The following is a 13,339-nucleotide window of genomic DNA, read 5'->3' on the forward strand; positions in this document are numbered from 1 at the left end:
ATCCCTCTTCCTACAAACATCCAGCAGGGCAAGCAACAGCTTTGCCATAAATCCAGCAATATCAAAAGTGGCCATGAAACTCAAAATGGCCCACAAAACACAAGCTAACCACTCAAGGGCCACACAACACCTTCACTACACAACCAAAAACAGGCAAAATAAAATGTGTTGTATCAAGACAACCATTAACTAAAATTTTACCAACCCTCTCCCCAGTCCTGCCTACACAGAGTCTAGCCTTGTCTAGCTTCTGGAGCTTCTGTAGCAGAGACATTTTGACAAATTGAGTTGAAGAAAAAAAAAAACAGCGAGTAGACAGGCCATCCCATCGAGCTCTAATAAGCCCTTTGGGTAGCATTTCTGTAGTCTTCAAAACAAGACATACACTGGTTACTGAAAGACAGAGCCTGCAGCTGTCAGATATTACAAGTAAAGGTTTTAAATGCAGTAAATATATGATATTATTTTCCTTTAACATCTTCATTTAACATCTTAACCCTAATTCTGTTCAAAAAGATCATTTCCACATGACAGGCACACAGGCTTAATAGAATGATTATGAGCAACATTGTCCATTTATCTATATAGTAAATAAATAACAGATCTGGGTGGAATTTAATGCCATAATAAATACCTGTGGTAACCTGCTGCAATTTTTATGATTTAAAAGTAAATATGTAAATATTGTTATCACTGTATTTTATGGACTTTTTACAGTTCATGGCCTGCTTATTCTCATATTCTTATCAAACTATAATTACATTATAACAATTTAGATCTTGGTAAACATTCCATGTACTTAAAAATCCCACATTGGTAGTCTCTGTAGCTATACTTCACTCACATTGCCAAACAGGATGAGTTTGGTTGCTAAATCACAAATAATCTTCATCTGCTTATCTTTAAACTAAAAGTTGTGTGCAGTGTTGAGAAAGATAAATGCAATTTTTATAAGCAGATCAAACCAACAGCTTTCATTTTATGTAACTGTGACTTTAACTTTAATTGTCTTTCATTATTTCTTTTTTGTAAGTAAAGAGTGTTGAAGAAAATAATTAACTGACTCTTTTTTTTCTTATAGAAACATAACTCAACAATGAAAGAAAGCCAATAAAAGACAAAACACTAAAAGCAAAGGATTAGATAAAATGACTGTTGTACATGCTTTGTCATTTTCAGTGTTGGGTAAGTTACTTTAAAATAGTAACTTAGTTACATTACTAGTTACTTCTATCAAAAGTAACTCAGTTACTTCAAGTTACTCGTTACTTTCAAAGTAACTAGTTACTAGGGAAAGTAACTTTGGTTTTACTCAGAATTCTCTTGTTAATGTGTTGCTTCCATAACTTTGCCAGTCTTCTAGCTTGCTTACTTGCCACAAGTGCACTGTGCCACCTACCAATAGAAAGGAAAAGATAATGTGCATATTTCCACGAGAGAATGCCATGATTCTAGCCTACGTCACAGCGTCATGTGCGCCTTTTACATCCAACACAAAAACTGCAGTCGTGGTGCTTTGATTGTACTCAGAACTCGGAAATTCTGCCTTCTGAATAGGAAGATGTAGGCAACACCAGACTGCAGATGAGCTGCATACAGAGCTGGACTGGGACAGAAAATTGGCCCGGGCATTTTGACTTGAGACTGGCCCGCCATTATAGGAAAAATCATAAAGACTTTGAATGAAAACAAACGCTGTTGTGACAGTGATGTTCACTGTTTTGATGGTATATATGCATCAATCTATCAAGTGTTTGTTGTAAGATTCAGATAATTATTTTTTAAAAGCCAGACATTTTAAATGAGAATAAGAAAGAAAAGTATTTCCTTGTGCCCCCCTCTCCCTGTTAATGCCCTACCTGGCCCCCCTGGCAAACCTTTGCTAGACCCGCCCCTGCACAGTTACCAGCTGTCAGCTACTTAGAAAAGGATCCTGGGGTTATTTGTCTCTCAGAAACAGTTCATAACTTCCCTTCAACTCATTCTTGTCACCTAAAAGGTAAACCTGTTTCTCCATCACCTGTTCAGCTCTGATGATTCAGTAAGGACATCTCCTGGTTTCATCTTCATGTTTCCCTCTCACCAGATAACCAAACCGATATTATGACCAGCAGCTTTTTTGCAGCTGTGGCTCCAGCAAACATCAGCTGATACTAGAAATTAATATTAAATAAATTCTAACAACGGCTGCTCAAGCTTAAACGTGCTGCTGTTGTTTAGCGCGACATCGGCTGGTTTCCTCTTTCTGGCGCAAAGTGGGCGATAAACAAACAAGAGAGCTGATCAGCTGATCATTGATCAGTTTTCATGATTGAAGTAGAAACAGGAGAGGGAGGGAAATGAAAGAAGAAGAGGCAGCTGTGCAGCAAAGACACAGAATAACTCCAGCTTTGTGCCTTTTTCATTGTAGCTGAATTACGGGACAAATTGTTCCTTTTCACGTCAATAAGAAACGCGTAATATTTTCTCTGAATACCAGACGGGACAGTTGGCAACTCTAATAACTTATGAACAAAATAAAGTTCAACATCATTAACTTCATAGCACCCACCCAGCTGTATAGAAACTCCGTCATGCTAGCTAGTACGCAGTACGGAAAAAGTCAGAATAACGAAAATAAACTCCACCTAAACTTGGTTTATATCTGACCCAGATAGACTGCAGCTCATAACTTCTTACCTGAAGTTCAGTTCACACTTGGACCGGCGGCCGCCTCGGGTCTCTTTTCCTTCTGCGTCCCCTTTCCCTCATCCACCTGCTGGCCTCCACCACTTGCTAATGTTACAGAATCTGTGGAAGCTCCGCGATAGCCACCACACGAAGTAACGAGTAACGACCCTATCTAAATCCCAGTAACGACTAACGCGTTCCTGATTTTGGCATAATAACTAGTTACCGTGCTTGTTACCACAATAATAACGTAGTTACTGTAACGCGTTACTTAATAACGCGTTAGTCCCAACACTGGTCATTTTGAAATGTGTTGGCATGTCTGAGCAATATGAATTCTCTATTGGCAGTGTAACTTTTGTTTCACCACTTTCTGCCAAGAGCAAATATCAACTACAGGAGTGTAAACTATCGTTATCAGTATTTTAGAGCACAGAGATTATTCTAAGTATTGAACATTTGCAATCAACCAAAGAAATCCCCGTACACTGTAAAGAGTTTGAATCAGAAAAAAAGGGACCTCCTATTTTTTTCATGAAATAACTGTGGACCTCTGTCTACAAGCTATTTTTAATACCAATGGAATTTATTAAAAATAAATATATTTTCCTACATTGAATGAAATGATAAAAACCTCCTTTTAACCTTTCCCCACCAATGATAATAATAATTATTTTTTTTATCAAACAACTGCACAAAGGGCGCATTGACTGGCGCCTGGTTGTAAATTTCATTATCGTTACATCCAGGAAGACTGATAAGCCACAGTGATACCTATATCGATGACATCCACACAATTTGCACCTCTACTATAAATTAAACATTTTCAAATGTTGCTTTGGCTTTCACTTTTCCTGTAAATAAATCCACATTTACCTAGTAGGGAAATTTGTCATGCACCATAAAAGCCAATAATGATGTACAAAACACCATTAGCACTAATGTATGCAATTGTTGTTTTGCTCTATTTATCTGTGTTTGTGTGTTCTGTGGAGGAGTTTGTCACTGCAATGTCACACAGGGCCAACAAAGCATGCACTGAATCAACGCAAAAATAATGACTTATTGTTTGAGAAACTGTCTTGTAACATGGAATGGTGTCACCTGCCAGTTTTGCATGACAGTGAGTTGGTGTGCTGCTGAGACCAACTTTGTGGCTTTCTTACACATCTGCTTCAAGTGATACACATAACCTGTGGTTCCGAATTTCCAGCGTCAAATCTCTAAGGGGACAGTTCTGATAAGTAATAATTGTAATTCTAAATAAATATTTAATAACTCAATTTATCTTATATTAAAATTTCAGTACCATGGCATCTTAGCATTATTATGAAAAATCTCCTCCACACTACGCAATCCCCTGCTGCTATACGTGCTTTAACTCAGAAATGCCCTTATCCCTCTTTACTAGCGCAACCATAGTATATAAAAAAATGTATAAAGTACATAAGAAATTGTAATAACAATTACCTCTATGTAAATTGTGTTTTTTAATGAATACACACAGTTTGCATAGTCTGATATCTTTTGTATATCCAATCTGAAACAGCAAATATACATGGTATATACACACAATGAGCACTTACACAACGTTTTGGTTCTCCTCTCTGCGTACAGTAAGGCCAAAGGGTTTCTGTGTGATCTGCAGTGTGTTGTTGATGGGACTGGATGGTGTAGGGTTGAAGATGTGCTCATGGGGGACTTCAAACCTCTTATTGTTGGGATCATAAATCTGAGGGAAAGGAAACAGTCATTTTAGACAGTGAGACAGAACTCTCGCTGTCTCAGTTATACTCAGTTGTGTATATTTCTATTCTTCATTCTCAACAGCTTTTATGGTAAATGGTAAATGGCCTGTATTTGTATAGCGCTTTACTTAGTCCCTAAGGACCCCAAAGCACTTTACACTACATTCAGTCATCCACCCATTCACACACACATTCACACACTGGTGATGGCAAGTTACATTGTAGCCACAGCTGTCGTGGGGCGCACTGACAGAGACAAGGCTGCCGGACACTGGCGCCACCGGGCCCTCTGACCACCACCAGTAGGCAACGGGTGAAGTGTCTTGCCCAAGGACACAACGACCAAGACTGTCCGAGCCAGGGCTCGAACCGGCAACCTTCCGATTACAAGATGAACTGCCAACTCTTGAGCCATGATCTTTTATATTAAAGATACTTGGATTAAACTGCTTCTGAAATGAATAGTGTGTCTCATAATTTCTTACTTTGCTGTAAAATCCGGCTCTGCAAACATGTATACAAGAATATAAAGCCAGAATGGTGTCAATGTTCACCTTAAATCTGAGTCGATTCTTTGTCTGCATTTCTGCGTCAATTGCCAGTTCTTTTATGTGTTGACCAAATAGAGATGGAGATTCCATTCTTGTCAGTTTTGCCTTTATAGCTGCAAAAATAAACAGATGACAGTAAGATGGCAAGAAGTTTAATATGTCATCCACATAATACAATATATTTACATAATGTAGAAATCAGTTACATAAGAAACATAAGTTTAAAAAATGAAAACAAAACAACAATTCAGTTTTGTTATATTTTATTATAAAGAGAAACTGTGTGAGCAAACATTTGTCAGGGTCAGTCGTTCAATTCAGGTGTAGCACCACATTAAAATCTTCAAGTGAACTTATACTGGACTCTATTTAAACAATATGTATTGCCAACTTCTTTTACCTCCATGATAAAAGGTTACAGAGTACTTAGTTGGCTCTGTTGTACTAATTTGCATAGTATCCTTAAGCAATACCTTTGCCAAATGGATGTCAAAATGTTTGATGACATTTTAAATTAGATATGGATAAAAGAAAGGAATGCTTTCATTTTTATGTGTTGGTTCAATTCCCAACGCATACAAATCTCAGGCTGGGAATAACATGATTGTTTTTGAATATTCTACTGAGTCCAAGCACATACAGACTTCTTTCTATTTATGTGCATATTTTTATCAGTTAGTGAGCACATGACTCTGAATTAAAGAATACAGAGGGGGTTAAGGTTTTACCATAAGAATTTGGTGTCTCCTGTGATTCCACAGTATATCCATAGTTGGTTGGGAAGAAACACCAGGGAACATTACTCTCATCCCGTGGACTCCAACAACAGCCACGTTCCTGACATTTCTCCTGTTAAGAGTATTGTTGCCAATATAATTATTTGTAGTGTCATTACTGTTACTATTAGAAGTGCTTTTTGTCACAATAGCAAATGCTTAAATTGTGTAAATAATATTTATTTATTTAATTATTCATAAATTAATAAATAAACAAAATCCCCATACACACACTTTACACTTTAGGAAATTAGTTTACCTGTGATGCTCCAGAATCAGGGAAGCAATCTACTCTCTCACCCAGAGGCATGCTGGGACATGTTGGCACAAATGTATCTGTAATTTCTGAGAAAAGAACAATACAACTAAGTCACAATTATAAAGGGTAAACCTTGTAATTTTACAAACTGACATTAGTGTGCAGATTATTCTCTGGTTTAGAAATGATAATCATGTGAGCAAAAGAAAAGTAAAGGAGGAAGTGATTTTATGTTGCTTAAAACTTAGATGTGTATTTCTTTGTGGTCCACCTACCTTCTTTCACACCAGATTGTCCCGTGGCAAACAGAACTATGAATGCGATTGATATCACAGTCATAATCGTAAACATCACCATTAACATCACCTCCAACTTAGAGAAGTGTTTTTTCGCCATCTAACAGAGAAAAAATGCACAAAAACAAAATATTCATACGCACACAGTGATTACAAAGGCCAGCATCATTAACACTCGTTAATGATAGCAAGTTTACTACAGGCAAGGTCTCAGAGGTACAAAAACCTTTAGCTGCTTAATGATGCCCATTGGCAGGAGGCACACTCACAGACGTGCAAAAAATAAAAATAAATAAAAACATATTTAACACACACATGCATTTTCCTTCCATTAACCTTGGATTTTTGGCAAAAAGTCTTACAAAGGTGGGATAGGTATTAAATTCAGTAAAAAAAAAAAACCATAAGCGAGAAGGAGAGTGGAGTGAGACTGAAAAAGAGAATCTGGAAAGGAAAGATGTCCAACAGGCTTAGCCTACTCTTTGCAAAGGCACCCAACATACAGCTCAAGCAATTAGGCTTCACTCCAGTATAGTCTACTCTTGTAGACAAAAACAAGGTGAATATCTGGATGTGTGTGTGTGTGGCTATGTGTCTGTTTGGGTGTGTGAGAAGCTTATAGCTATCCTGTTTAATGTGCTGTGAAGAGCAGGTGAGGGCGTAGAGAGAGACAGAGAGCCAAATGTCTGCATGCCCCTGTGTGTTAGCAATCAGCTGCACATCATAGAGAAACACTGAAAAGCACCTGCAAACATGCAATGTAAGGCACAGAGAAAAAAATACACAAACATAGTGTATGTTTAAAGTACAAATTCTTTAGGCTCTCTACTCCTCCTTTTGGCTTCCACTGAATACCTAAAAGTAGGTTTCACTAAATCTTCCAACACACAGAAATCCTGAAACTAACACTGTTTTACAGCTGCACTTTTGAGGTTCCCTGAGTACAGCCAGTTTAAAATATTATATTTAAATAGAACTTTTATTAAACTCAATGACAGACCAGGAGGCAGTTAGCTACCTGTAATTAAGTTTAAGACTAGCATAAAAATTGCGTATGTGATGTGCATCGTAACAACAACAACAACAACAAAAAAAGAAAATCAGCATCAAAGAAATCTCATAAGACATCTGTTCAATGGAACCGCAGTATAGTTTACACTATGCTTTTATGCCACTGGCAAAGAGCTTCATATAACCAACATAATCATTAATTCAGTCTTTCTTTGTCCACATTAATGTGAGTATAATTATATAATTTAAGTGCCTACAATCTACAAAATGTTAGAAAATGAAGAAAATTCCCACTGAACATCAGCTTCTTGTAGGTATGCAGTCATAACAAGAAAGATCTTTGAATGTAAAATTGTTTTTTCTGTTTATATATCATTATTCAGCAAAATCATAATTCATGCAGTACAATCAAAAGACTGTAATATACACTGTAAGGTATTGTTATTAGTTTTTGACTGAAACTGCCTGCCTCTGTAATCTTACCTTGGCTCTCTTTGGAGGTTGGGGCAAAGTGCGCCCCGTTCAAGAGAGATAACAGCTTTTCAATCCACAGGATGTGGAAGTGTTGCACATGGACAAGGAGGCTCAGCCCCCTTTACTGCTCCATGAATGGTTGTGTGTGTGCAGGGCTGTGTCTCTGCTGTGTACGTGTGCCTGAAAACCATCTACTGTTTGAGAGAAGAAGTGAAACCCAAAATCCCCTCATCTGGGTGTTAAAATCATTCATTTAGCACAGTCACGGAGTCTGTATGGGTGTGTCTGCATGTTTATGCTTGTATGGTTATAGTTTAACTAAAGATTACTGTGCATTTTCAATGGTTTACGTAAGATGTCAACACATGTACAGATTCAAATTCACTCAGTTGGTAGTAGAAAACTGAATTTTTATACCAGGAAGAAGAAACTTTTTAGGAACTTTTAGAACATGTTGTAAAGTGTAAAGTTTTTTAATTTATTGGTAAATAATTGTTTGTGTAAATGTGAGGACATTACTCTCAGGTTATATCAGTTTAGCAAATAAAGGGTCAACAAATCCAATAACTCAATTTGGAGAACCCCCCACAGCTGGCTGCAAGTGGATATTTACATTCGAGGATGAGAATTAGTGAATTATGTCAACATACTACAGAGCTCTACTTGAAATAAGAGAGCTACATGTTGCCAGCATTGCTCATTTTTATCTTGGCATTATAAAAGGACTTCCTAAGTATTATCTAAGGAGTTGTATGATGCACTCCTTGTTGATGAGTTTCATGATTTTCCTTGTTAAGATGCAGTCCCATTTTTGACAGGGGGCTTCCTTTCCACATAATTTCATGACTATGAAGTTTCCCTGGTCTCATATTCATGAGACTCAGGAAAGTTATTCCATGATCAAGTGCTGGTTGATTTAGCTCATCCCAATTGTGACATCCAAGACATAATCTATGCCATTTCATGTTATACTTTAGTAATAAATTTATTCTACACCACTGCAAAGCAGAATAGTGAGGAAGAACATGAGGTATTTATCACGTAGTGGCACAGTAGTCTTCCAACATAGAGCTCGATGGTAATAAACAATGCAATGAGCATTTCTGTGTGTAATCATTCAAGCAGGAGAGGCTTCTATCCCTGTCGCCATAATTTAACTGTCCAGCAAATACATAAGAGCATATTTAGCTTGCATGTAGTACATGCTGGGGGATGAAAGTTCTTCTGTTGATCATTATGCTCCCTCTTGGTCTTTCTCTCCTTACAAATCCAATTCCACTCTGTCACTGCCAATATCTGGTGCTCTCCCTCAAGAATGCACTGCCAGCCAATTTCAATAGAACAAACTGAAATTGGCAATTCACTCCCCTGTATCGATCCAGTCACTTTAAAACTAGGCACTCAACATTGAGAGCTGCCAACCAACCAAGTTATATATGGGGTTCATGTATACCTGTGTTTCTTTTTGTTTGCTTGTGGGTCTAGAAAGGAAACCTGTACAGCATATCTGACGACCAAGACCTTGTGTGCGTGTGTAGATATGAACGTGTGTGCTTGTACATTTTGCTGTTGATATTTCGCAACCAACGTGTTTTCTCGGGACACAATAAAACACTCAAGGTCTCAATTTTATAAACACAGTAATAAAGTTTCAGATATTGCATAATTAGGTATTCTCACCAACAATAAATTCCAGTTAAAATTAATTGACCGAAATAATATACCACTCAGACTAATATGTTTTCTCTGTTTAATGTGTGCTGTTATAGTCTTCATTTGATTTGATTTTGCTGTTCTAATACAATGTCTCAACTCATTCCCAGGAGCATCTGAGCGTCTGTTACATATATTACATGACACCATATGGACTGTTGCTGAAATGTAAAAACTCCTGTAACTGGTGTGTTACATCTTTTTTTAATTTACTTTTTCATGAGGATAAAGTTTTGTATTTTTTCATGTGCACAATGTGCCATTTCTTTTCTAGCTTATTTATACATTTTTATTTCAGTATTCCTTCGATGTTTTCTTTTGTATTGTACTTGCTAACCATGGCTGCTAGGTGTTCACATGGTGCTGTGTTATGCAGTGAAACAACGGCAGACGAGGAACAGTATGGAGTTTTCATGTACTGATCGCACAAGTTCAGCAAATTCACACGTGAAATTTAGGCGTAAGTTCATCAAGCAAGATCTTTAATCACTCATCTGCCTGTTTTCCGGGCTGTTTGCCTGCTAGCAAGTGAGTTTTCATCAGTTCAATTTTGTACTCTTAACAGGTACTCCCAACAGATTTAGGATTCATTTTTAAATTCTTGTATTTACTTTCTTATACACCAAGAAAGCTGTTTAGTGTATTCTTTACATTGCTTACTCCTTACAACACTGACAAACTCAATGATGATGTCATTGCTCTAGTCCAGGGGTAGGCAACCTTTGATGATAAGTGTCATCTAAAATTTCATCAGAAGTCAATGTGCCATATGATTGCATTAGCAATAAATTTAATAACGCTCTATATTAACAGTTACACACTATATAGAACTATATAGATTTTATATAATTATATTTGTTCGCAGATGTTGGCAGCTATCAGCGAATAGTTATCAGCTATTTTGAAACAAAAAAAGACATTTTTTTATTCATAACAAGAACTCCATAACAGCAAATGTACTGTACAACAGAAAATCCAAATGCTATTTATTGTCTCCTCACAGCAATGATAAGAAAAATAAACTGGGCCAATATGGCATGTTTGTTAATACAGAGATACACGTTAATGTGATCTCTGGTCTCCCACTCAGAGACACAGGTCTCCGAGTGTCCAGCATTCAGACGGCTACCTGAGGACACTCGTGTAAGAGAAAATCTGCTCACACAGATATGTAGAGCTAACTGTCAATAAGGCCTCTGCAATGTTCTGAAAACAGTTAAACTTGTCAGGTAGTGATGTCCAGCAGGTGAAAATGCAAGCTCCATGAACACGCACAGCTGTGGATTCCAGCTGCGTTTGTAGTTCTGCAAACTTTGACCCCCACAGAGTCAAGCTTTTCAGTTCAATCAGCTGCATTTTGATGTCATCTGTGTCCAGCCAGTTAATGCGAGACAAATCCAGCTGCTCATTAAAGCTTTCTGGTTTGATCATTAAAGAAAACATTGGTCCATACACCTGAAAGTCCCGAAAACGCATAGTAAATTCTGTCTCGAGTCTACGGATGTATCCGTGTATTTCCGTGGTGCTGATGCTGCGCTGAGCGGACAGCTCCTGAAGCATTTGAAATGTTGGAATGTGGAAATTTCAACATTGTTTGAAAAAACTGCCCGCTAGCAATGTCCCTCTCAGTGATTTTTAGCCAATTACAAGTTGAACCATCATTAAGGAGCGGAAAAACAAATGTGTCTATGCAAGCTAATTTGCGATGTGCACCGTTGGCCCGGCCATTTCTTTTTTTAATGCACCTTCTCAGATTAATTCACTGCATGTCGTGCCCAGGACTGGACTGGGACTGGCCCAGGCATTTTGACTAGAGACTAGCCCACCAGGTATTAAAGCCGTAAAGCCTTTGAATGAAAACATATGCTGTTGTGACTAGAGATGGACCGATCTGATATTACGTATCGGTATCGGTCCGATACTGACGTAAATTACTGGATCGGATATCGGAGAGAAATAAAAAATGTAATCCGATCCATTAAGTATCAAAAAGACCACCTCACAAAACATACGACACGGCGTAACTCGGCTCATAACCATAGCACATCGGAGCAGTGTGGTCACGTGATAGAGCGTGATAGAGCGGCTGTGTGTATTTGTAGCCTCGCTACCAAACCAGCATTTCATCTCGGAGGAAGTTATCCCAGAGAGAAGTAAAGCAAGTGTGTAAGTTCATCTCTGAATGCTTGTAAAGCATTCCCGCATTAAGCTTAACAACCGATATATGGAGCGACTGCCTCTTATTCTCTCTCCCTCCCTCTTCTGCTGCTACTTCAATCGTGAAACTGATTAATGATCAGCTGATCAGCTTTTCTGTCGCGAGTCCATGTCTCTTCTTTGTCTTTGGCCCACTTCGCGCCAGAAAGAGGAAACCAGCGGGTAAACAACAGCAGCACGTATAAGCTTGATAAGCTGTTGTTAGAATTTATTTAATATTACTTTCTAGACCAGGATCCTTTTCTACGTAGCTGACGGCTGGTAACTGTGCAGGGGCGGATCTAGCAAAGTTTAACCAGGGGGGCCGATAGGGCATGAACAGGGAAAAGGGGGCACAAAGACATACTTTTCTTTCTTATTCTCATTTAAAATGTCTAGCTTTTAATAAATAATTATCTGAATCTTACACCCAAAGTTTTAATCTGATGTAAAATGTATAGAAGTCCATTACTGTATATAGTAACTGTTAAGTCTAATATACCCTAGTAAGCTATGGTACTTTTTCCTTTGGGAAGATACCATCTGTGCAGTCTGCAATTCTGTTGAAGAAAGATGTTGAATCTATTTAATTATTCTTGAAAAATAATTGATTTCTGTGCATTTTTTTCACACTGCATCAAATTAAAGTTGATTACGTCGATTAAGCATCACGAGGTGGGGGGTGGTTCCCTATTTTTTATTTTTTTTTTGCTGGGAGTTTTAGAGCCCTATTAGTTAGGTTGCTTAATATTTCTGCTAAGTACTCTTTAAAATACCAGAATAGGGAGGATGGAGTAGGTTTAAGTTTATTAGATTGATCAGTGTTGCTGAACTATGAAATATTTTGGGTGCAGTGTATTTTTTACATACAGGTATAACAGAATAGCTTTAGTGTTGTTGTTTATTTAAACTTGAGTATGAACTTATACAAAATGCAGCAATATATAAAAAAACAGTTTTATTGATTAAAAAACACACTATATCGGACTCATATCGGTATCGGCAGATATCCAAATTTATGATATCGGTATCGGTATCGGACATAAAAAAGTGGTATCGTGCCATCTCTAGTTGTGACAGTGATGTACAGTCTTGTTGGTATATGTATGATTTCTATACATTTTACATCAGATAAAAACTTTGGTTGTAAGCTTCAGATAATTATTTAATAACAGCCAGACATTTTAAATGAGAACAAAAAGGAAAAGTATTTCTTTGTGCCCCCCTTTCCCTGTTAATTCCCTACCTGGCCCCCTGGCAAAACTTTGCTAGACCCGCCCCTGCACAGTTACCAGCTTTCAGCTACTTAAGCATCCTAGCAGTGGCGGTCCTAGCCTGTTTGCCGCCCTGGGCGAGCACTCCCTCTGCCCCCCCCCCCCCCCCCCCCCCCCCCCCACACACACACACACACCAACACATAAAACATATTGAGGATAAAACATAAAACTGTTGTCGGAACCATACTGAATATCACCAGAGAAACATACACACACACATGAAGAGAGAGAGAGTATGCATAGTATGCAAACAGCTACCAAACAGCCATCATAATTCGTCATACAATGAGAACTATTTTTAACATTTCTTCTTGGAGCAATGGTAACCCACATTATTTCCTTAGGGATTAATAAAGTATTCTGATTCT

The 13,339-nt window shown here is 37.9% G+C and overlaps 1 protein-coding gene across 1 annotated transcript in view; it reads right to left on the minus strand.

Moving 5' to 3' along the window:
* Nucleotides 1-13,007, minus strand: part of si (sucrase-isomaltase) — a 70,052-nt gene extending 57,045 nt beyond the window's left edge. Inside the window, exons 1-6 of the mRNA XM_085130458.1 lie at nucleotides 7,795-13,007; nucleotides 6,280-6,400; nucleotides 6,005-6,090; nucleotides 5,698-5,818; nucleotides 4,973-5,082; nucleotides 4,257-4,402 (exon numbers count right to left, since the gene is read on the minus strand). Of these exons, the coding sequence (XP_084986584.1) occupies nucleotides 4,257-4,402; nucleotides 4,973-5,082; nucleotides 5,698-5,818; nucleotides 6,005-6,090; nucleotides 6,280-6,400 (584 nt within the window). The 5' untranslated portion in view covers nucleotides 7,795-13,007. The remainder of the gene's footprint in view (nucleotides 1-4,256; nucleotides 4,403-4,972; nucleotides 5,083-5,697; nucleotides 5,819-6,004; nucleotides 6,091-6,279; nucleotides 6,401-7,794) is intronic.
* Nucleotides 13,008-13,339: the final 332 nt, after the last annotated feature.

The sequence above is a fragment of the Neolamprologus multifasciatus genome, chromosome 14 (assembly GCF_963576455.1).
Source record: "Neolamprologus multifasciatus chromosome 14, fNeoMul1.2, whole genome shotgun sequence".
Taxonomy (NCBI): domain Eukaryota; kingdom Metazoa; phylum Chordata; class Actinopteri; order Cichliformes; family Cichlidae; genus Neolamprologus; species Neolamprologus multifasciatus.